This window comes from Chiroxiphia lanceolata, chromosome 3, assembly GCF_009829145.1.
Source record: "Chiroxiphia lanceolata isolate bChiLan1 chromosome 3, bChiLan1.pri, whole genome shotgun sequence".
In the NCBI taxonomy this organism is placed as follows: domain Eukaryota; kingdom Metazoa; phylum Chordata; class Aves; order Passeriformes; family Pipridae; genus Chiroxiphia; species Chiroxiphia lanceolata.
In genome coordinates, this window is record NC_045639.1 from 70,611,452 (window position 1) to 70,637,806 (window position 26,355).

General features: G+C 37.0%; 1 protein-coding gene across 12 annotated transcripts in view; it reads right to left on the bottom strand.

The window, feature by feature from the left end:
* Positions 1 to 26,355, bottom strand: part of ARMC2 (armadillo repeat containing 2) — a 76,778-nt gene that overhangs the window by 41,639 nt on the left and 8,784 nt on the right. For 10 of the 12 annotated variants that reach the window (XM_032683678.1, XM_032683677.1, XM_032683687.1 and 7 more), the window contains 5 exons: positions 13,305 to 13,375; positions 9,517 to 9,609; positions 5,470 to 5,648; positions 4,073 to 4,175; positions 927 to 1,147 (listed from right to left, as the gene is read on the bottom strand). In XM_032683678.1, coding sequence (XP_032539569.1) covers positions 927 to 1,147; positions 4,073 to 4,175; positions 5,470 to 5,648; positions 9,517 to 9,609; positions 13,305 to 13,375 — 667 coding nt within the window. The remainder of the gene's footprint in view (positions 1 to 926; positions 1,148 to 4,072; positions 4,176 to 5,469; positions 5,649 to 9,516; positions 9,610 to 13,304; positions 13,376 to 26,355) is intronic. The other 2 variants (XM_032683679.1, XM_032683681.1) reach the window with 1 other exon arrangement.

Consider the following 26,355-nt stretch of genomic DNA (forward strand, 5'->3'; position numbering starts at 1 on the left):
TCATTCAGTGTTTCATAGCATCTCCCAATCTGTTTATGTTTGTTTTAAGATTATACACACTACTCTGCACAGACATACCTCATAGCACCACTAAAAAAACAGACCAAAATCAGTAACAGTAATATGATGACATATGCTTTTTGTTTTCTCATATAATTTCAAGAAGTACAATATCCGTTGCTTGTTAGTAAAGAATTAAAGAAATCTGGCATAATTAGTGCAAATACTACCTCAGCAAGTTGTCCAATATATTTTCCTATGAAGTCCCCAGAAGCGACAAATGCCAGGAATCTACCTTGATAAATACAAAAAACTCTGTGTTTCTAAAACACTAAGGTTTAAACAGTTTTAGAGCAAAGGATTAGTTTTCACAGCCACCACTCATCAAGGTCTGTTACCTTCAAAAGATTCAAAAAGTGTTCACTTTTGCATCCACTTTTTCCTTATATTACAGTTCTTCAAAAACACTTTGTCAAAGAAACATAGCTATATTTTCTTATGAATTTTAAAATATATTATTCTTGTAATAAAAAGCTTTCTGTAATCTCCTAAAGTATTGCAGAACCAGTTTGTATTTAGTATTTCAGCTTAAAGAATTTAAACAGAGAACACATTTTTATCTGTTTACTATAATATCCAGAACATTGCCAGCATCATAAAGTAATAATGAGAAACCGGTTTATTAGGTATCCAAAAATATTTCTATTAACTTCAGAATTTCTACAGTCTTTAAAAGTAACTACACAAAAATATCTATGGTAATTAATCTTAGGTCCTGAACAACTTCATTAAACTTCTTAAAAAGAAGTCCACTGAAATATAGGTACAATTCTGTCAGTGGCACACAGGGTTAGCTTATCTCCTCTAATTAAATTTTTTATTTGCCCTTGAAGTGTGTACTTTTAGAAATAAAAGTAAATGCTAACCTGGACTAATAAGTGGCCCAAGTTGGAGAAATACGTGTCATTTTCTTTTACATTATTAATCTGCTTCATTAATTGCAGCAACATTTCAACAGCTCCTTTGTTGACCATTTCATTAAGGAGTACTGCATTTCCAGACATGAATTTTATAGCTCCCACACAATAGAGGAGAGCTTCGTTGTTTTTGTGTAGATCTTCATTTTTCAGAACCTCCAACAAACAATCTAAAAGGAAAATCATTATTCAGAAACTCTAATATTAACATTTATATTTGAATATTAACATTTATATTTGATACAGTCCAGTCATTGAAGAGATTAACGATTGGGAAAAAAACCTCAGATTGAACTCTTACATTTCTAGTAAGTGGGCTAGAAAAATTGGGTATTTGGATTGAAACCAAGAAACAATTATTGATGAATAAGAGAATGGGCCTGACTTTTGTTCTCCCAGGCTTCAAGAATCAGCATAAGTTGTAAACACATAGCAGGAATCATTGAAATCACCAGTCAAGATTTGCAAAAGTGATTGCCTGTGCCTGGAATTTTGTGTACTAAACTTGACGCATTCTAAAGAGGTTTATTCTCACTACTTCCTTAGAAATCAAATGTCTTAAAGCCTCTCTAATGGACCACTAAAAAGTACGAGGACCTAATTCAAATCTCGCATTTGAAATCTGTTTGTACCCTTTTCAGATTTACTTTTTATGTAGGTAAAGTTACCGTAAAAGTCCTGTTCTATGCTACCACTGTCAGATATTTGAAACGTTAAAATTAACAGTTGATAATGGGCACAAGCCTAGTGTATCTTTCACAGTTAAATTGAGACATGCTGAATTTGGTGAGGGTATCTTAAATGAAAAAGTAATCCTGACCAACTTTATACTTTTCAATTTCTAGTAACTGATTGAAACAGATATTTATCTCTGCTTACTATGTTCCATCAAGTTCCAGTTGAATAAAAACATTTTCCCATGTCATTAAACTGAAGAGATTTTTAGATATTTAAAATTTTTTTCTGTCTCAATCCTAACTGAAACTTTCTTCACGTATATGAGGTTATATGAATGATGTACACTCACACCAGGCTCTTGCTCAAACTCTCCCCCTCACCAACTAAATCACCTGGCTTGTGAGAATGTAAGAAATCAGTTTCAGGTTCCTGCTCTGCTCAGTATCCAACAGGGTCTTGAACAGTAGTTGTCTATCTGGGGATGAACAACTAACTTATTTCTTCTACTGGAGCTGCTCCACTGCACATAAACAGGTCACAGGGTCAGAGGAGGAAAAAGAAATTAAATATATAAGCCAGTGACTGCAACAGGGATCTGGGTGATTATGATGTAAATCCAGGTTCATGTCTTCTGCCTGGACAAGTTGGGTCCAAAACATAGAGTGAACAAGCAAACAAACCAACCCCTACCGAGAATACTCTTTCCTTCATTAGTTTTTAAAATACAGAGAAAGAAGAGCAAGCGAAAGAAAAGTGAATGAAGATGGTGAACTTGCCACTGGCTGCCGCAAGAGAGGAGCCCTGAAGAGGAGATACAAAGACTCCCTGAAGCAACATCTCAGCCTCAGCCATAATGATCATCATCATTGGTCTACTCTGGCCTCCAATCAGGAGGCCTGGAGACACATCATCTATAACGCTGCTGATGCTTTTGGGAATGCGCGTAGGATCACTCTCGAGGAGAAAAGACAACGTAGAAAGAATCGTCTCCTGTCAATACCACCTAAGGTGTCTTTCCACTGCACCTTTTGCAACCAGACTTGTCTATCTTGCACTGGTCTTTTCAGCCACCAGCACGGTTGTACAAATGTGGGTAGAGTCCTTCCCAAATCTTCATTCACGAAGCCCAGCCATGATGACATAGACATAGCCACGTGACTTGTCCAGATGCTATGTATGATGCTAACCTCTACAAAACTGTAGCTTTCAGTATCCAAATTCAAAGCAACCTGAGCTGTTCTCTTTTCTGTGAGTCCTTCCCTTAGTACTGGAAAGGCTTATCTTGTCTTTATTTCTGACAACAGTTGTGTACTAAACTTAAAGACCATGAATACTCTCATCTAGTTAAGCAGATACACATATGCCTTAACCTACACACATGCAATAAAGGTTTGCAAGATCAAGGCCCACAATAACAAAACATACCGAAGTTTTAATGAAATAAATGACTATCAAATGAATACTAAATGCCATTCATACACTCTCATTTTCTTCATATTTCTTATATTTGCAAGGGGTTTGTGTGCATGACACAAACATCATTACAATCACTAAGATCTTAGAGCCACTGCTGACAATTCTCCAAAACCATTGCCCCAATGTGCAGCAGCAGCTATAAAAAAGTCCTAATGATTGTTCTCAAGATCCTCCCTGATGATGGCCAACAATACAGTCAGCATTATTTCATTCCTATAAAATTTGGTGCAGACAGAGCTTGACTTCTATACAGTTTTGTACTGTAAATCTCAATAAGGATCTACTGGAGTTTGAGAAGCTACAGAGAAGGGCTTATAAAACAACTGAATGACACAATATCCTTTCAAAGAGAGAGCTAAAAGGCTGAGATGCCTCAGTCTTGAAAAGGATAAGGCAGAGATATGTGATATGAATGTGGTTTAAAAAATCATGAAAGTGAAGGGTAAGCTGACTAGAAACTCTCACAAATCCTGCAAAAACTACAAGCAGGGGGATAATGAAAAGTACATAGATTTAAAACAGCAGACATAGAATTTCTGGAAATTGTTGTTCTGTGAAGTTGGAGAAGCAGACAGAATCAGAAAGTTCAAAAAGGAATTAGGCAAATTAATGAACAAAATACCTATAAACAGAGATTACAAAGGAATTAGAGAGGGATGCACCATCTAATATCCCTAAAAGAATATAACAGTTCTGAATGCTGGGGGAGTACAGGGGAAACATCACAGAAAACATGTAGGCTTTGATGCTGTCCCTAGACAGCATCCCCTGCTGCCATTGTTAGTTAGACACAGAATACTGGACTAGACCAATCATTAGTTTGGTGTAGTAAGCAATTTTTAATCTGTGACTAAGTGAACTCTGAGAACGTTTCCTGAAAGATGAGCAGTCTAACTGTTGAATTTCAGCGTCTAACTTACACATAAGAATAGAATACATACCCAATAATCTATCATTTTGAACGATGTAATCATTTTTTTCATTCCTGCAAATTTTAAATGCTAGCTTGCAAACACTAAGAAGATTTTTTCCGTCCACTTTCATCTGCAAAAAAAGTAAAAGACATAAAAATGACAACTGAAATCTACATACAAAAATGCACCATAACATTCTACAAGTTCAGACACCATGGCAAACTTGTATTCTTAGCAAACTATTAAATTCCAGATGAAACCCTAACAATATACTAAACCAAACTGAAAAAGTTTGCAGAATTAAAGGACTCTGAAACACAGATAGTTTAAGGTTTATTTAGCACTGTGCTGACTGACCTTAAAATAAGGTGATATACAAACTTTTAATGTAGTAAGTATATAAATCTGCAGATAGTATATCAGTAACTTATAGTTTTTCCTCTAACTCACTCTTACAGAGAAATTCTGTACAGAAATCATTGGTTTGGCATCCATGGCCATACCACAAAGAACTCCAGGACAACAACACATGTCATAATAAACTTATTCTCAGATATCAGAAAAGATCTTACAATGTACTAATAGTCACTGAGAGATCATGAAAGGGAAGTTAAAGTGCTAAAAATACAATGACATGTCTTCCTTTCCTCTGCATTTCATGTACAATTTCTTCTATATTCATGATTTTTTAAAAGATTCCACATAAAAAAATGTCTGTAAGGGAACTTTTATTAAGCACCACTTAACATCTATGTAGTATTTGAGTACAGAACTTTATCTTCTGATTAAAATAACTTACACTGCCTTAAGGAGCAGTGTGCCACACCTCCCCCAACACTCACACACAAATTACTAAAATGTCTTCAACACAATGTTAGCTGGCATCCTTTCACCAGTGACTGTCCATACATACTTCGTAGAACATGAATCAAGAGGTTCAAAGAGGTTTAACCAGAAATACTAAAGAAAGACATTAATTACACTTACTTTCAAAAAAACCTCAAAATTTTGTTTTGGTATTTTCAGATAAAGGTGTTTAATAGGGTCAAGATATTATTAAAAAACTAAGCTTCATTTCCATGTGCAAATTTTTGATTGCTGTTTTGTTCAAATCCCTGCATGTGTATCCCAGCTTAGGACACTGCCTCTTTTCCATGCCTATACAATATTCCTGTTACGATACACCAGCTATCCTATTTTACGCCCTTCCTTCCTCCTCCAGATGTAATTTCTCTGAAAAAAAAAAGCTTCAACAAGTGCTGATGTAGATGAATGGGAGACATGTATCTCTGTGGTAGTAAACTGTACTTAGGAAAGTGTTACTTTAGACGCAGTTTAAAAATATGAAATAAAAAATTAAATTCAAGCTGTAATTCATCATTTTGAGCTTCACATTCTACCAAAGAGCATTTCAAAACACTTACAGCCAGAATAATCTTTGCCAGCTTCAGGCAAAGTGGATCTGAATCAATGTCTACAAGTCTATATAATATCTTCAGAAGCTCACTTCTTCTTTTAAATTGTTTTCCAAGCATATTTCCTTCATTCAATGCTTGATAGAGCTTGGTACAAGCCAGACAAAGATTTTCTATATTGTCTTCTACTTGAAGGGTGTAGGAAGGGAGAGAAAAATAAAAAATAATTATCAGTGCCACCTTATCCAGAGCATCTTAACAGATAAAGACACAGGAGAACAATATAAAGAATGGGTTGCACAACAACAAAAATAAGGCACCAAATAAATCTCTTAAAATGATAATATGATTCTCAGAAAGAGTCTTATTTTGCTTTTTCAAAAAGAGGAGACTCAAGACAAGAAATCACACAGCCAAAATAACAACTAGAGCTAAAACGAAACTCACCTTTAATGCTTAATAATCAAATGTCTACCAGGAAACTGTGTCTCTGAATATATTCTTTAAAGTGCTCCTACCAAACATTACATGGGAAAAAGGTAGTTAAGGAATATTTTTCTCCCCATATACATAACTTTATATATCAAACCTTGCTGGGATTAAGAGTAACTGAACGTAAAAACTTGTTTATTTGTGTAAAAACCAGAATGTATAGCAGAGGTGCAAGATACATTTCAGTAGGACGTTGGCCTAGTGACAAAAAAGTCATCTACTTCCTCACCCAAGTCCCCCAAACTATTTAAAACATACAAAGATAAAATCTACAGTAAGTTATTACAAAAACCACATCTCAGCACAATGGAATCATGTACATGTTTAATTTAGAGAGAAAAGGAAAAGTCTTGTCTATTTTTAATATTCAACAGTGAGATTTTTTTTTCTTACATTTGCTTTTGTCTATAAGGTGATACTTACAAAGCACCATGTAAATCCACTTAAGCTGCCTGTATAAACTCTGCATTTACTCAGGATGTACTTCACAGCTAAAACAGAATCACGGAATCATAGAATCAGCCGGGTTGGAAGGGACCTTTGAGATCATCAAGTCCAACCCTTGATCCACTACCACCGTGGCTACTAGACCATGGCACTAAGTGCCACATCCAGCCTCATCTTAAAAACCTCCAGGGATGGAGAATCCACCATTTCCCTGGACAGCCCATTCCAATGCCTGATTACCGTCTCTGTAAAGAATTTCTTCCTAATTTCCTAAAGAATTTCTTCCTAATTTCCAACCTAAACCTCCCCTGGCACAGCTTAAGACCATGCCCTCTTGTCTTGCTGAGAGCTGTCTGGGAGAAGAGACCAAGCCCCACCTGGCTACAACCTCCTTTCAGGTAGTTGTAAAGAGTGATGAGGTCTCCCCTGAGCCTCCTCCAGGCTGAACAACTCCAGTTCCCTCAGCCTCTCCTCATAGGACTTGTGCTCCAGTCCCTTCCCCAGCCTCACTGCTCTTCTCTGGACCTGCTCCAGTACCTCAATATCCTTCCTGAACTGAGGGGCCCAGAACTGGACACAGGACTCCAGGTGTGGCCTCACCAGCACTGAGTACAGGGGAAGAACCACTTCCCTGGTCCTGCTGGCCACACTGTTCCTGATGCAGGCCAGGATGCCATTGGCCTTCTTGGCCCCCTGGGCACACTGCTGGCTCATGTTCAGCTGCCTGTCAATCCAAACTCCCAGGTCCCTCTCTGTCTGGCTGCTCTCCAGCCACTCTGTCCCCAGCCTGTAGCACTGCATGGGGTTCTTGTGGCCAAAGTGCAGGACCTGGCACTTGGCCTTGTTGAACCTCATCCCACTGGAATCAGCCCAACTCTCCAGCTTGTCCAGTCCCTCTGCAGAGCCCTCCTGCCTTCCAGCTGACTGACACTCCCCTCCAACCTACTGTCATCTGCAAATTTGATGATGGTGGACTCAATCCCCTCATCTAAATCATCAATAAAGATATTAAACAGAACTGGGCCCAACACTGATCCTTGGGGATCACACTCAAGGAGTTAAGCACTTGTTATAAAATATGTATTGCCAGGAAATTACAACAAAAAACATGTCTGAGAACCCAAACCTGTCAGCAGATTCAAGGACACATCTCTCATGCTGAGCAGTGCCTGGAAGCTCTCAATTTGCAATCATCACACTTGAGGAACATAAACGACTATTCCATTTCTACTCCCACCATGAGAGAAAATTTAACAAAATTTAGCATTATTCTAAACCTCTGCTCCAGTAAGCTGTGAAACAGAAGTAGCAAGGAACCAAAACTGAATGCTCTTACACTCCATTTCATCAAAATTAACAACAACAAAAATTATTCATCACTCATCCCATGGGGCGTTTTTGAAGCTTATACTCTTGAGTACCGGTATGTAACAAAATAAATTATTTGTTCCTCTAGAAAAAGAGACTTTGGGGTTCTATTAGTTTTTGTCATATAACAATCATCTGAAGCAAAAATCAGAAGATTTTAGACAATAATTAAGTTCCAGATCAGACTTCAGGTTTGTTTTTGAATGGAAAGCTTTCCACAAATATTTTTGAGGGAGAAAGGGGAGGAAAAAGGCTTTTCTATTAATATATGAAAAGCTAGATGTGAACTAAATGCATGTGCAGGGAATCAGCTGCAAGATATGAAGCAAATGACTGCACATGAAATTAAAAAATATTAAATTACTAACAGGCCTACTCAAAACATTAAAATTATGGAATTCTAATATTCATGTTTATAAGAAAAACTGTAACTATGCACCAAACAGCCTAAAGAAAGCAATATATCACGTGGCTGCAGGAGGCAATGATGCAATCCAGTTACAATTTGTGTGAATATTCAAGAAGCAGCAAAACTCAGCTTTTAAGGTGTTCGTACCACTGCATTCCATCAACTGGTGAGAAAGTATCATTAGATAATGTCACCTATTATTAGAAAAACTATGCCCTAATCAAGTTCTCAAAAAGCTAAATAAACCCCAACACACTAAAAAAAAACAAGTAAAGGCTGAGGAAAAGGGGCATGAAAATCGATTTCCCTTAGCTACATTCACAACAAAGGAAAGACATGATTAGATTTTACCTCTAAGTTTTATTTTGCTTACCAACAAAAATATCACACTATGCAAAACTATAACTCAGTGGCTCATATCTGACAATCCTGGCATTAAGCAACAAAAATGCGAAGTTGCATAGCTGTTTTCAAATTTCCTGATCACTGTTTTTCTACCCATCAGTGACAGATGTGGGAATGAGAATCCTGTCTTTTTAAAATAATTATGTATTTTGGGAATCACTTAGTACTGTACTGGTGTTTCATACTCATCAACATCTGCAAAACTATGCAAAAAAAATCCAGTCTGTATCATGTTATAACAAACACTGCAAAGGATCCTGTAAAACAGAACCACTTGTAAAAACAAATCTATTTTCTATAGTGGCTGCTGAAAGCAACTGAACAACCTTTTGAATGGAATGTTAAAATGGATTTCAGAGTTTAATCTTTCAAACCATATTTAATTTACTCAATTTTGCTTCAATATTCTGGGTCATTACATACTTTTTTGATACATCTAATATTTTAAGCATAAATGGAAATTTTCATTAAGATTTCCTTAGTTTTCTAAAATTAACTGAGACCTTCAATACAGCCTATGGTTAAAGCAGTGAATCTGTGCAGTACTTTATTCTTAAAATTATTACTTCATCACTGATGCTAAGCTAGCAGAGCTATGTGATCTAAAGTAAGGTAATTTAGTCAGACAAGATCTTCTCTAAACCATTTTTGTTTGTGGTGTTTTTTTTTACAGCATCACAGAATGGATAAGGTTGACAGGGACCACTGCAGGTCACCTGGTACAACTCCCCTGGCTCAAGCAGGGCCACCTAGAGACAGGTGACTCCTAGACTGCCCAGGCTAGTTTTACACTGTGAAGTCACTGAACATATGAAAGCATAAAAGGCCACATAGTCCAATTACTGTTACTATTTTGTAGTAAACACAAATGAGTCCCATGCTTCCTGCAGGAAACAGTACAGAAAGTAAACCCTTTCAAAACCAGTGTTACCCACTTTTTTTCAGTTCATGCAGAATTGGCAGAATCTTCATACGCCAAAAGACTTCTTCCTCTTCCCACTCGTTTATTCTTGTTCCATCCTCTAAGCCTTCAAAATACATTCAAAACAAAAGCATACATTCAGTGATGGTTTCAATTTCTACACAAATAAATAGCTACAAATACTTTATTTGCCAGTCAGGAAAAAACCCTACATGTCCCATTTTGCTATATTCTGGGCTATTCTACCTGCTCGAGCTTTTGTTTTTATTTACAATTTCTCAAAAAGAAAAGTTTCAAACAAAACTAGATGGATAAGTATTTTGATATATAAAGTTGTACTATAAAGCTTTTGTTTGCTGACATCAATGTTTCATTTGATTGCTGAACTTGAAGGTAATGACTACTTGTATATCAACATGTCCTACTACTTTTCAGCTCTGTGTCCACATGACAGCTTATTCTGTGTTTAAAAAATCCATACTACAGACAATCCTCTAGGACTGTACAATTTTATCAAGTGCACGTGATGATATTATACTAAAACTGATTCACCGACTCTTTGGTCAGTTAGTGAAAACAGTCTTGTTAGTTATTACATCCCTCTAGCCATTCTAACTATTTCATGTAATTATTTTTGAGACCTTTACAATTAAATTTTTGAAAAATGCATGTTTCCCTCCTATTCTTTACTGCATTCAACAATTTTTCACACAGCAACTTGGGAATTAATAGCAAATGTTTTGCCTCCAATAAACTAACTCCCAGTTTTCTTGGTCACACTCAAACAACTTCCTGTGACTGAGAAAAAGCTGCTGTTCATTATCAGAAACCTTGTCCACTTTGCAAAGAGAAGTGTTTAAAAATATTTCAGTTTATTTTATACTTTGTTTCAAAAAGAAAATAATTTTTAAAAAATCTATCACAGACATCAAGTTAAAAATTGGTAGACCAAAAAAATCAGTGGACTAGAATTCTGGAAACAGGACTGGGAGAATGGATCTGTGTTCAGATTAGACACGGGAGTTGGTGAAACATGGTTTATTAAAAAGTGGATTCCAGGACTGACTTTCATACGGATGCAGTATCACAGGGAATTATTCTGACTTGCTGAACATTCTTTTCATGTTCATCTAGCACTATGAGAAATGACAGAATTCTGGCCTTAACCATTGGCCCATTACAGATGGAGAGCCAGAGTTTCTGTGCAACTTGAGATTTAAAGGATCTAACAGTTGCTTACAAGGTGCATACAGGCATATGTTTGGAGTTCAAGACTGGGTTAAGCTCTTTATCTTGCAGGCAACCAACATTGTTGTTATAAAGACGGGGTCTGGCTTGTGTTGTGTTTGTTTTGTGGGGTTTTTTTTAAAAGGGAAATAAAAGTCACACAGCACCACTAAATAACATGAAAAAAGCCATTAAGACTAGGATATATACTTTTTTCTTAAGTGACAGATTTGTCTGAAAGTGTCTCCTGCTGTTCACTACTCGCTCTTGCATTTAAATGACAATGTAAATTCTTAGCATAATCATCACCAAACACAAAAAATACCATACTACATGAGAACACCAATGAGAAGGTTGCATCATGAGAGCAGTATCTCAGACCTTAAAACAGTGACTGTCTACTAGGCATTACTTGCAACTGTGAAACAATTAAAAACTTCCTAGTTTAAAAGCTTGCTCTTTAGAAAATAATCCAGATTCTTTTTCTGATCTGTATTAACTTTGTCTATCTACATTTTTTACATAATGAATCTATCATATACATCTATTTCAACAGATTATACAAAAATGCTGTTTCATAAGTAATACACTGGTAAGTATGTTTGTTATTAGAATAACTATATATTGTTGGTTTTTGCATATATGCATAGTAGTACATCTTATTAGCTAATATTATTGTTACTGATTTTGCAGACCATTTTTATCTACTAGATCAAATGAACTGATAATCTTATTTAGACTGATAAGTAGCTTAATTAATAAAACACTATGCAGCATTTGCAATAAAGTGAAAGTTCTGCTCGGGGAAATGTAATAGCACAGGTGAAATGAGAACAATAGAATAGTTTACACTGTTCCTTCCTGCCACAAAACCCACATACTGACTCAATTATTTCTTTTCTTTCCGATTTGTAGTTACCTCAAACTGAAAGATGAGACTGATTTTCTAAGTACACACATGCTTAACTTCATTAGGCATTAAGAAACAGAATAGTACAGGCATGCATTTGCAGATAGGACCAAACTTCTCACTTAAAAAAAAATTAACAAAGGCATTTAATTTTTAGTTCAGAACAAAAAGAACGGATTTTTTTTGTACCACTCTGCTTCACTTGTCTCATATTCATCAGAAAATGAAAGTCATAATGGTATAATTTTTTAAAATAAATATCTCTTATAACTAGGACAAAAAGAAGAGAATCAGCTTTTACTAAACAATATTAACCCTAGCAATAAGAATGAACTGAAAATACATGATTATAATAAATCATTAATAAACTGTAAACTTGTATGTGTCTCAATCATGGGAGATTTTTTGCCGATGAAAAGTTAGGGTACTAGTTGTATTTAAAATATTGCAGAAGCTGTCCTGAACTTTACAATTGAGTGAATCACAGTTCAACAGGAAAAATACTCAAGCAAAAGAATGCAGCAAGTTGGAGTTGGTTGTCTCAGTTTTTCATAGGTCTTAACTGCTGCTTTGCATTCTGGTTAAAAAAAAAAATCACTAATCAGTCTACATTTATTGGTTGCTGTTTTTAGCATGTAAATACAAGAGCCTTAGCAACACTGAGCTTTCAAAAGCTGTGTGCTGGCTGACTTAAAATGTTTAGCCTTTTCACTGAATACTGAGTGGCTACAAACAGATCAATACTAAAACAGTCTATCTCCTCTCTAAAATGTAAAAGCATGAACACAAATCATATCAGAATATAGAAATAATCTTTAAATGAATGCTCCACCCAGGACCCCACTACAGAGAAGAAATGATGGAGGATTCCTACTGCTATCCTACTGTTTATTCTGGGATTAAAGATGAAGCATGCACAGACTAAGGAAACTACATAATGTTAAGAAAAGTAGATACAAAAAGAAACAATCCTAATAGCACACATGACTTTTTTTTTTAATAACACAAATAAAATAGCACAAATAAATTAAAAGGCTTTTAAGAATACTAACTCCCATGACATGGTAAATACTCTCAGCCTCTCTGAAGGAAATGAAAGCAGAGCACATTACAGCCTTGGCCAGAATGATCCAGAATAACACAACTTCTCAATTCTAGAAAAATAGTAATAAAGAATAATGACATTGCAGTAGAAACTTCAGGTTTCCATACCAGACTCTCAAATACACACTTGCGATGTACCAAACGTGCCAGCTACGAGGAAATATTAATTAAAATCTGGTATGTAAAATAAGCAAAACCCATCCCTACATGGCAATCCAGAATCTGTTTCTTCACATAATATAGCCTGGCATAACTTTATTAGTTTCTGTGCAACTACAACAGATTACAAAAAGTGATGGGCAAACAAGATTTTAACAAATTGGCAAATTCTTAAGCTTACATATGGGAAAAGCAAGAGAGAAAAATATCAACAGACTTTTAGAATGAAGATCTCTTGAATATTGTTTCTCTTTACTAACTTCAGTAAAAACCCCAATATACCTAGACAAACAAAAATACTGTTCAGTGAATAATAAAGAGATCTTCAAATCACAAAAATTAGATCACTGCTATTTGATCTCACATTTTTTGAATGGACATTGAAATGCCTTATGAAGTACCTGTTACTCTTCTCTTCCAGCCTGAACTCCTTGGCCATGATGAATTTGTGCCAGGCTTTTTCATCTGGTCACTAAAAGATACAGTATGGACACACAGAAGTAATATCAGAATGCAATTCTCAAAATGCTTGTTTCTTCACATACATTCAGCATATGAATAACTAATTGGAAAAGATTATGTTATTTTACTAAGTTAGTAAGTTACCTGCGCATTAAAAGTGACACGTAAATACAACTTCCTCCAGTACCAACTACAAGAAGCTCCTTCAGAAATACTGACATATTCACACCACAAGAGGTCACCATTATGGAACACAAAACTAAAGCATTTCTATTCATACAATAAAACTGAAAGACGAACCAAACTCAATTCAGAAAGAGCCAATTTTTATTTTATCATCAGTTTCACTAACTGAATATAAACTCAACTAGTTTAAAACTGTACCTTCATCCATTCATAAGGACAGTGTTATTTTTCTGACAGAATTAACATTTTACAAAGATTTAATGAGAAGACTTTTGAAAGAAACAAACATGCTAGTAACCTTTAAAGAATATACTAGAATTTCCAGGTCTGTCAGTAAATTATTGCTAACTGCATAGTGGTCACTAGTTCTGTTAGTACAAGAAGCAGGAATGTTGCCATTTCTTTGTAAAACAACAGTAAGTAATGCTGTAATTCCTGCTGATTTTATGGTCCGTCTTTCTTTGGTCAGAGGAAACTACTACATACATCTGTAATAAGTCTATTTATTCTGTTTGCCTATCTGCACAGTCAAGCAGCACTGATCTAAAAGCAGTATATAAGATGTAGACTCTCTGCTATTAAACTGGACTCTTTCCTCCTTTAAATTCTGTACTAAAGACAAAGGTCTTAATCAATGTTTTCTATTCTCAATGTATCTTTAATTTAACACTTCTTATTCCATTTAAAGTTCATGTACCAATACACCCTAATCTCCTGAATTTCCTTCTAAAGATGACAGTAGTGTGTTAGCAATGTGATTTTGATTTTTTTTGAACAGTTAATTTAGTTACTATAAGGCTTAAAGCTGAACTGTTGTTTAAGTGGTTTGCTGGATTGGCGCCTAAATCCTGTCTGTCAGTCCAGACAGAAGACGTAAGTCATCCTATCAACAGATGGAGACAGAATAAAAGACAAAGCTCTTGCTAGATCAGTTCCCTACAAAAGGGACTGGAGAGCTCACTGTGATCAGTCAAAAATTTCCCAAGCAATCACATTACAGAGGAACAGTTGCTTCATTATGGCTAACAGTGAATAATGCTTTCTTTTTACAGCATGTGTATTTAAGTGCTCCAAAACCCAAATGCTTACACAAACTATCCTGAAATTATTTCTGCTCATATACAGCAATTTCTACTCCTCTGAGGAAGTAATGCCTTTAAAAATAATAACAATTAAAAAAAAAAGACAAGTGCTTGCATCTCGACTCTAATATTGTCTGACATCTCTAAGAAAGAAGAGTTTTACAGCACACGTTAAATACAGTTCAATGCCTTGACAGAAACTAAAATCTGATTCCATTTATGTGAATACCTTGTCCTATAAACTTGAGAAGTTTCAGAAATGTTTCTACAAGTTTCAGCCATCCCTGAAACCAAGACTATAACCTGAAAGACACTGAAGCAAAGGATGTGGTAACTTACTAGATAGAAATACCATATATGTGAGACGTAGAGTAAGGCCATGACAACTGCATGAAAAAAAAAGTTTGGTTGGAACCTATTGTTTCTTAAACACCAGTTTAAGAACTGTTTATCAACCAGTCTAGAGACTTAAATAAGTAGGAAAGCAGATTGCTGTACTGCTGGTATTCTATCTAACTATCTGTGCTTTTGGGAAACATTCTTGTAAATTACTGGTACTCTCATTATTTTCAGAAAAAAGAATACACTGAATACATACATAAACGAGAATGACTGGTGGGCAGGCTTATCTTTAGGGAGTATGTACAATTTACCAGTTTTGTGAGAGATTATATAATTGCTTTATATAATCTTCACCATTCTGCCAACTTTGTTTTAGTTACAGAAACTTTTGTTTCATTATCTTTACATATCTTAAAATTTTTTTACTGAAACTTAAGTATCTTGTTAAGAACAATGCACTTAAAATGTAATCAACCTATTCTAAAAAATAAGTTACCTACTATTGAAGGGAACTGGCTTCAGAGTGGTTGCCTAGGAAACAAAGTCAATTGGCAGAAATCTGATCATCTGATAAGGGGCTCATCAAGAACTGAACTGACAGAGGCTCTGATGATCTACAGAAGAAAAGGAACTTGGCAACTGGATCATCTCTATCCTTCTTATATGAAAGAAATCATAGTAGCCTCTATGAAGAATGCTGCTTTCTTGAATGTACACAGAGTGTGAGGAATTCCAAAACGAAAGTGAGCCAGCACTGCAATAGTGTGGTGTGGTGAGGTGACCTTGGACAGATGCCAGGTACCCAATCACAATGCTCTACCACTCCCCTCCTCAGTAGGACCGAGGGAGAGAACAAGATGTAGAAAAACTTGTGGGTCAAGATAAAGGCAGTTTAATAAAGCAAAAGGAAAGAAAACTGCAAGATTTATTCTCAACTTCCCACCGGCATGGAATGCTCAATCATTTTCAAGGAAGTAGGGTTTGAGTACGTGTAGTGGTTGCTTTGGAGAACAAACCTCATAAGCATGGATGCCCACACACTTCCTTTCTCTTAGCTTTTATTGCTGAGCAGACATCACACAATATGGAATATCCTTTTGGTCAGTTTGGGCCAGCTATCCTGGTTATGTCCCCTCCAAAGGTCTTGCCCACCCCTAGTGGTGGTGCCTACTGGTGACAGGTGAACGTTGGAGAGACAGCACTATGCTGGTGGAGCACTGCTCAGCAGCAGCCAAAATGCTGGCGTGTTATCAACACCTTCCAGTTACCAATGCAAAGCACAGCACTGTGAGGGCTGCTCCAGGGAAAACTGATTCCATCTCAGCTGGCCCCAATACATGTTCAGTACTTTTCCCTGGTGAAAGAATGGATAATTAAATGGAAGCAGCATTTATTCAGATTTTCTGCATGTTTAGACATTTACTTGTTTGTTCCTGTCATGAGCCTCTTGTTAATGGTAAATCTGCAAACTCTCACCTTCAATGGTATTCCAGGGAAAACTACTTTTCTATGAACTACATCCCAGAGGCAAAGAACCGAACTAGTAACCTCCAAAGAAGCTGCACACCATAGTAAGGTTTGAATCACAAATGTGAATGTAAGATTCCAACAGAGGAACAGTGCTTGGGCTCCTTCCTCATACTGAGCCTCAAACATCTGAGAACCTGGCTCTCTCTTTACTTGCAAAACAGAGTCTGATAATGGGCCTGAATTTTGGGTGACACTGTTCCTTAGATTTAGACCCTTAGCATTGTCCCTGGTACAGTTTTGGCCCAAGAAAGGTGGTACTTTCCTTGACAAATGGCTGGGCAGAGGGCACAGATAAGCAGAGGTAGGGACAATCCCAGACAGTACCTTGTGTGTGGGAAGGAGAGAATTAAAAATACTTTAATTGTATTAACATAACCCATGACACAGCAGCTGACCACCAAGCCAGAGACTAACTCCTTTGTTTAATTTTTATCAATTATTAGTACAGATGTATCCCTGGTGCCCCCAATTATTTAGTTACTAGCTAAGAGAGACATGTGGCCTAATACTAACAAATTAATGCTTCTCTGCATAGTCTCTACCAAACACCTATGATCAGTCAGGTAGCAAAGCTTAACTAGAACAAAAAGAGAACATGATAATCTTTCTGAATTGTCCAACTTCAAGGTATTCCCTCTCCACACTACCTGCTCTCCTCATGGTAAGGTTCCTATAATACCTTACATATCCTTACAGCTTTGGGAGGCAAAGCTAGATAAAATGGAAGTGGGAGAAGAACAGAGAAGCATTAGGGAGAGTTCAGAACATAGTGAAGCTGAAACCATAATACCATTGAAAGCTCAGCAAAACTGGTATTTGTTACCAAGAGGTGGCCAATAAAACGAACAAACCTGAAAGACAGGAATGAGGAGAGAAATAAGCCCTCAGTATGACTCCCCCAGTCACTCAGCTGTTGCTTATAAAAAGTTATCTTACCAACCCCAAATGCCTAGAATTACCCACAGCAGAAGCTGCTTCCTCGGGGAGTCGGCAGGTTCACACGTAGTGGGCATCCCCACAAAACAAAGGCAACACTGCCCTTGATGTGAAGCTAGCAACCCCCCAAAAACGAGCTATCTGCTTTTATACAATTAACTGGGTGACCTCAACCTAGGCAGGTGTGGCCAGCACCACCCAGCTAGAGGCCCACCATCCCACCCCCCGTTATGCAAATCTCTTCTGCGCGTGCGTGGCTTTCCCTGTGCCTGTGTACTGCACCCGGGGGGGGGCTTTTCCAAATGAGACTAGGGGTTTACTTCATCAATATAGTCTTCAATTTCTCCTTCAAGCGACCTTGGAGGACGATTAGCCAATCATAAAACAGCAATTAACAGTTTATACAAGAACTCTTTTCAAGGATAAAGTTCCCATTTTATCAGTGCTTGTTTTCTCATAACTTGGCAGGGAAAGAACAAAACTTTTAAAGGCAGCTGGGCCAAACACAGACCAAAAGTATCAGCATAATTAAACCCTGATACAGTGCAATATAGGATGAAGAATATATGGGTTTGTTTTCAGAGAGAAGAGTAGGAATAACAGGGAATGAGCAAAAGACAAGGGCAGCAGGGATGGAAAACGTCGTAAGCCCCAAACTATTTGCTTCTGCAAGTGCCAAGGCCTCACACAACTTTGCTTGTCCAGAGGTTATGAGGCTCTTCTTTTGCACCCATGTAAACTGAATCCGTGGACTCTCTTGAAGTAGAGACAGGAACCGGGACTATCCCATGTAAACTGGAATCTGAACAGACTCTTAAAAGGCAGAGAGCTACTAACACAGACTGTGCATCACGCCGTGACTAAATGCTCTGAAAAAGCAGTAGAGGAGACATTATCTGGCATCTGGAAACAGACTTCTTTTCCATTTTTAAACAAGGAAATGAAAATGGATTGCCAGCTTTGTGATCCAGAACATAACATGATTCTGCAGAGCACCCTTAAGTTTGTACTTATGGGTATATTCTGTTGGCAAATGCTATATGACTGCTTAAGGCAACTTCTTTGGGGCAGGGAGTGGTTGAAGATACCAGATCCATCAAACTGGTTTCCACTGACAGAAAAAGAAGGCTTAACATCTGAGGACTTTCTGGAGACTGACTAACAAAACACCATTTTCTCTCACTCAGCTCCACGCAAAACTTCCCAAACAGTTGTAAATCTAATCACTAGCAACATTTAAACCAAAAAAGGTACCTTGGAAGACACTTGGAAAGACATACAGGACGTTGCCTTCTGAAGGCATCACCTGCATAAACTACAATAGCACCGACATTTTACAGAACCCACATTTACATATAGTTAATAAAAACATGAAACAGAACATGCTTTAATTGGTCCAAAAGTCTGTCTTCAACTTTACAGTGTATCAGAATAAGACATAAAACTGGTAAGTACAGACGCTCACAGAAAAACCTCTTCAGAAGCTCCTTCCTGCTAAGAAGCCTCAGTCTGTGCTGCCATCACGTGAAGGATTACCCACGTGCTCTCGATAAAATGCTGGCCTCACTGCTAAGTAGCATGTTCTAAAGTAAAGTAATATTTAGTTGGGGGACAGGATTTTGTTTATTTTAAATAAATTTCTAAGGTAATTGAGTTCATTGCCTCTCAATTTGTTTCTTTGATGCCCTTTTTATTCAGTCAGAAAACTGTAACTATAAGCACACAATTTCTAAACATCTATATCTGCAGAGCCTTTTCTATACTCATGGAACCACAATTCTTATCTTCTAAGTTCCTTCCTCATAAGGAAATTTAAGCTGCAGACAGTTTCATTGTTTATCCTTAGAGCCCTTTTATTTTTTGTCTTTATTTTGGTAGGATAAACAAACCCAGTCCTACTTAATCTAAAAGTACACTAGCCATTTATGTAATGAAAATATACAGAAGTCATAATAGGTCACATTGAAAGTCCATCTTGCTTAGTATCCTCTAACAGTGACCAAAAAAGCTTCTCAGATGCCTGCAGCAAATTGAGGGTGCTGCTGAGGTGCCTTACCTACAGTTCTCCTTCAGTTCCTGCCTTCATGTTTTTCACTCAGATGCATTCCCCATCCTCCTTTCTCTTTTCTTCCATTTTCCCTCCAAAGTCACTCAATTTGTCCCCAGTGTATTTTCCTTCATTCCACTCCCTTCAGCCCTCAAAAACTTTCTTTTTCTAGCTTATTTAAAATCCAAAAATGTGAGTCAAGTTTTTACAAATTTGATTTTGGATCCTACATATATCAATGTTTTCAGGTCTGCAAAAGTCTAGGAGAGCAATTTCTAACTTTTCATAAAGCTCTGACAAAATTCTAGGCACTAGGCAGTAAGTAAAAGATGCAGACTGTTTATACATAAATACAAGCACTGAACATCTGATTTTACAAACATACGTTGTGTGCAGTGGAATGCCAGACATGATGCATCTACACCCAAAAATCAAGACATTTTACTAAGTGTTATGAAGAACAGATTTACAGAAATGTTAAGCAGATCCTGGGGGCCTATTTAGGGAAGTTAGATATATCAAAAGGACTACTAGGCACAAAGGTGTTCTTTCAGACTAGACCAGAGTTCGGTCCCCCAGACTGTGGATAATCCTTAAACAGATACGTCATTTAAAAAGACTGTTCTTTGTTATGTTACTCACATGTATATTCAGAGTGTGACTACATCTACACTGTAAACTGGGTTTATTTTTATTGCTAGAGGTATCCAGGATGGCATGCCTTCTACTGATAAGGATCATTTGGCTATTTAAACAGTCGGGTACTTTCCCTTCCACCAAAGATTTACAAATTCTATATGGATTACAAAGGAAAAGCTGCAAGGAGGTTGTGAAAGTATATACAACCAATAAATCCTTAAAAAGAACAATCAGTCATGGGTAAATACCTTTTCCTGTTTTGAGTGCCTGCCATGGGGGAGAAGAGCGAGCTCTTCTCACGCAGTCAGTGACGGTATCACAATGCACCTTTCAGGTACCATATACATTGATAAGACCCCTGATGAGCCTTTCTTCTCCAGCTAAACAGTCCCAGATCTCTCAGCTCTACTTCACACAAAGGACTCCCTTCATATATTAGTAGCTGAATTCTCTCCAGCTGTTTCATATCTCTTTTGCACTGGGGAGCCCAGAACGGGTCCCAGAAGTCCAGGTGTGGTGGAGGTTTTCATGACGTGCATGAACAGGGTGCTAGGTAATCTCATCTAGGCTCTCTTTTCCACAAAATATTGGGCCAGACAATCTTCTGAGGTCTTTCCCATCCTGAGCTGTTCTATGAACTTGGTGTCCACCAGGATACCAGGTCTTTTTCTGCAAAGCTGCCTCCCAGCTGGACAGCCCCCAGTATATAATGGTGCCAGGGGTTGTTCCTCCCCAGATGCAGGACTTCGCACTCGTCTTTGTTAAACTTTGTTAAAAGCATCAAGTTCCTGTCAAACCATTTCCCCAGCCTATCAAGGTTCCTCCAGACAACCCTCTGGCATATCACCAATGGGTTGTTTATATCCCGACTGCCAGTTACCATTTCTTCTAAATTATTCAGAATTGTGGTCTCACGAACTGTGCATCAGGTCTCTTGGCAGAATCACTGCGGAGCACTGGGCAAAGATATACATGGCTCTAGACCAAGTTTCGCAGGGCGCAGCCAGACTCAGCAGCTTCATCTCAAAAAGGATAGCAGCTCCAGGGAAAGTTAAAGTGAACTAATGGTGATCCTGGGAATAAGGACGATGCAGCAGACCTTTGAGTCAGCAGCAAGGGACAAGGTGGTGCAAGGCCCACAAGGCAAAGGAGGGGAGTCAGATGTGGAGCTGCAGCAAGTGAGAGATGCTGCAACGGATCTTCTCAGAGAAGGTTCATCTACACAATGCTTAGGAACCACTGCCTCAGAACACAAGCCCCTGCTACCATGATTCTTCCCCCACAAGTGTTTAGTGATCAGTAAAACAAGAGTGCTAACTCTAACCCGTAATTACTGATGTTAACAACGTTACTCTGTAGACTTTGGACGGAAGAATAAACATCTAGTATTTTTGCCAAAGCAACTAACAGGAATTGGTTGTAGCTTTTGGCAAAATGAGAAAAACATGCATTTTGTTTTGTCATTTACTGTCATAGAAATTAATTTTTCCACATGCCAATTAACATATGCATTTTTTATTAATCCTCCTATTCCTATTTCATTTTACTATCCAGACCTTTTATGTACCGAGAAGGACATCAGAATTAGCTTTTTGTATTGTCTTTCATTAGTTGAACAGTAGGGAATACGCTTTTGTGGTTTTTGTTTTAAAGCAAGGGATTTCTTCCTGACCCATAACTTAGCACTTGAAAGGCACTCTGTCTTTTTACATGAAGACTTGACCTTTACTAAGCCACTTAAGAGGACGTGTCCCTACTTTGCTCAGCTACCACAGAATCTTCCATTCTATGGTGTCATATGAGGAACAAACAAGATAGATACAAACACAATCTGGAAATAAGCAAGAGGTATGCCTCAAAGAAAAAAGATCTATAACATCTCAATTTTTAAACACTATTTTCCTTTTAGAAAAAATAATACAGACAGCAAATTACTTGCAGACAGCTAAAAGAGATATAAAATAAAGTAGTAAGCCTCTAGTCAGTCCTATTTCTCAACTATAGAACTTTTCAAAAGCATGCAAATAATTGAAAAACTAGTAATATGGATGTCCTGAAATTATTTCAGAAATTGTAGAGCCTTATATCATAAGGAACACCGTAAGAAAAGACAAAACCAAACGGAGTGAAAACTATAATCAGCTCTATAACTGATACCACCGATATGAGAAAGGATAATCAGCAGAAAGGCAACAAAATTTGCAAAAATATGTTGACAAATAGGCCAACTACACTCTGAGTCATCCCAGAGATTGCCAAATACCAATTCTTCTATAAAGACTATTACACATATAGTTCATTTCTTACGACAACTCCAGTGATAAAAAGAAGATAATATTCTTATTTATACAGGCTATTAATGAAGAACTTCATGCACATGTTAAACAGTATGGCTTAAAAGAATAATCCAGGTTGATGAAAAGTCTCTATCCTTATCCTTTTTATTCTTCAATCTTTGCACCTTCTGCATAATAGAGAAAATATTAACAATATCGATTTGTGGTAGGCCATCTTTAAGCAACTAGACAACTGACATCCTAATGCTAACCATGAAAAATACCTAAAATACTAGCCTAAGTATATTTGAGTCTGTAAATCACACCATCTTCATCTTCCTAACCTGAATCTTGCATAAGTATTCCAATTTTAAACAAACAAACAAAAAATTAAATCCTTTGTTACTACAGCTCTACCTCGACTGAATTGGCATTCCTTCCCATTCTAGAATTACAATTCAATGTAATAAGGATTCAATTAGTAATAAGGACTCTCAAGACCTAGATCTCCCAGATTTGGAGATCAATGACCTTGTCCTGAAACTTATGACTAGAGACTAGAGACTCCAAAGACTCTCTCTGGAGTACACAGTAAAAATGTGCCTAACTCCACTGTCTCTTCCACCAGCGAAGAGATCAGAGATAACTGCCACCTGTTAATATTTTATTTAGAAGTCTATAAAAAGTTCTAAAGAAAACAATTCTTCATTCCCAATGTTCTTTCAGTATTCCCTAACCCTATACAAAACCGGGCACCTTCTTGGAAAGGCACGTGTCATTCTTTCTTTGGAAAACTCTGGAGAAAGCTCTACCTGTGAAAGATTTCCCAACTCTCAGTTGTTTCTTTCTTAAATTAATGGTCCAAAGAGCAAGTGGAACTGAGGCAGAAATAGAGAAAGATTAGTTAGAAGTAGATTAATTTCCTGTTTCCCTGTCTTTATGAGAACTCCAGAAGTCGTCAATATATAGAAGAAAAAAATCCTGAAAAAAGTCTGGAGAGTCAGCTAAATTATACAACAAACTAATATCCACACCATGTAATTAATTTCAAAAAATCATTCAGAGCAGAAAAGAATAGGTGTTCCCTTCAGGAAAGAAACTTCTCTTCTCCGTAGGGATCCTTTTCTTTGAAGAGAAAAGGAATGAATATTTTGGGCACAGATGTGAAGGTAGTGTAAGCAATCAAACAGATGTACTTTCCAGTGGTTCCCTCCAGCCCACCCTATTCTATGAATCTATGATTCGCTCGTCCCCTACTGCTATCGTTTGCTACTGAAATATTCCAAAACTCTAAAAAGCACAAGAAAGAGAAAGTAGTGTCATGGAAGCAGTTGATGAATACATGTCAAGAATACTGCCAAAGAGGCATTTATAAGGAGAGCAATGGTGAGAGAAAACAGGGTACAGTATATCTTCTTTACAGCAACTGCTAAACCTTTTGTAGCTATTTATAGAAATCACGTATTAAAAGCAGTGTAGAACACACGTATTAAAAGAAGTGTAGAACAGGCCACTTGGGAATGAACTCTTTGCCACCAAACTTTTCCTCACTGAAAGCACTTACGTTTCTAAGGAGTCCTGGAATGACATGATAAGCCTTCTGAATTTTGAGAAATTGGAGTAGGAAAAAAACAAACATTTTTTCTCACCAGGGAAACTGTTGCTCTTCATCAGCAAATCTGCCATCACTGTTGACACTTCTGTTGAAATATATGAATGCGGAAAACATTTTAGAAGTTTCATTTCTATAGCAATCACAATAGATGGCAAGGCACAATGGCTGGAAGAAGATGTAAACAAAACTTAGCTTCTTTATGGATTGTCAGAAATCGTTTCTTGCTTTCCTGAGGCAACATGTCAATAAATTCAATCTGCTTCAATTAATATACCTATTCTATTACAACTAGATGGTTATTTGCAAAACAGAATTGCAAACGAAATGACAAATAATTTTTCGCCTCAAAAAGTCCTTCTCTCTTGCTGGAATAAAATACTTCCCTTCTGTTCTCTTTAAAATAAATGTGATAGCGTTAATGGCAGGGATCTGCCATGCTATTTTGGCATGCTCTACTGTTTCATCATTAGCAGGAAACCAGCTTTATTAGAAAAGCTATTTCGGTCCATATACAGGAACTGTGGGGAAAGGGGAGTAAGGAGTCTCAAACACCTTCTCCTATAAGAAGTGTACTATTTTTACAATCCTGTTGCTTAATTCCAGCAAGGATTTTAAATCACTGGGATACAGAATGGAGGCTGACACAACTGCTTCATATCAAGAACGTCAGGACTCTAGGTAATAAAAGATTTCACATTCTTTTAAGCCTTCATCCTATTACTCCCAAATACAACATACTTTAAATAGAAAATATCTTGTAACTTCATACAAGATGCCTTAAGTATTTACGACACAGAACCAGATGCAATCTAATCCTAGCAATCATCTAGTATCTGTAAGCATGTTCTACTGAGAAAGAATGCCAAAACACTTACTGAAATGAGCCCTCTGTGGTTCTGGAGCCTTTTATATACAACTACTATGAAGACCAAACTCAACAAACTATATAGAAGGCTAGGTTTGTGGTACCATTCAACTGCCCTGTCAGACGAAGAATGACATCTCTGAACTCAGACAAGGACATAGATCAAGGTCTGCCTGACTCGTGTAGTATCACACACAAATACTGGACCAACGTGTTCATTGGTGTAAGTCTCAGCAATGAGTTAGAAAGTATGAGAGCAGCTGAGATTATCTACAGCCTTTCCATCATACGATAGTATGAACTGCTTGGGCTGATATAGATGAGGGATCTTTGTCCTCTGCTAAAGGGAAAGCATTTTGTATTATTCTTGAGCATATTGCAGCTCTGCAGTTATGTCTGGTACTCTAAGCCATAAGAGCACCTAAATAGTGTCAGGTAGCATTGCTTAGGCAGCATTGGCATAAACCATCTCTCACTCAAGCACACAGAAAGCATGCACAATCCATAGGAGAGGTAAAAACGGACTATTCAAAAACATGGATCTTGCATGCAACACAGAATGATGGAGGAATATTATATTACTCTTCTGTTTTGGAGAAAACTAGTCAGAACATATTGGAAAACAAATTTTTTGTATTATCCTAAGGTCAATAACCTGAGGTCTAATTTAAGTGATGCATGAGATTCATGATTGCAGAAAGCACCACTAACAAACCCAAACTCAAAAACTTGCAGAGCTCTCAAACTTATAAAGAGAAACATATAATTTTGAACACACAGAGAGCATGTCTAATAGGTTAACTGTTCAATTATATCTGCAAGTTTTAAAATTATGACTCAGAAGGAAGGTCATTCTTTCCAATGAATAAAAATATCAACTGACTCCTTTTCTATTAGAGACACTTGGATACCATCAACTGAAAGAGGAATCCAAACTGAAAGCAGGACTGAAAACAGCAGGATGCACATTCCACAAAAGGAACTACTCATTTCAACTGCAATACTAAAGTACTTCTCACCACACCTTTACTAAATAAAACTCAAACTACAGTCATTTATGTAGTATGATAATCCATACAGTCTCTATCTAAGAAGTTTTTGGATCACTGATTTTAGAAAATTATTTTGCACTGAAGCATTCTCCTAGGTACTTTCCTTTCTTTCACCTACATAGTTCATTGCTAGGCTTATTTTCTCATTCTCCATCCCTCCATACTCATGAAGCTTTTTCTTTGCTAACAAAAGTCTTCAGTCTTTCAGATTCTGTCTTTTTTTTAAATTCTGCTTACAGTTTAACATAAAAAAGAGTGCTATGATAGCTCTGCTATGTATCATTTGCTGTAACAGCCTCAATGGACAACATTATTTAGTGCTATCATCAAGTTAGTAAATTAAAGGCCTTTCATTTTATAAAATTAAGAATATTATCTTTAATATGAAAGATACTTAAGAATATCCAAGGAAATAGTTTT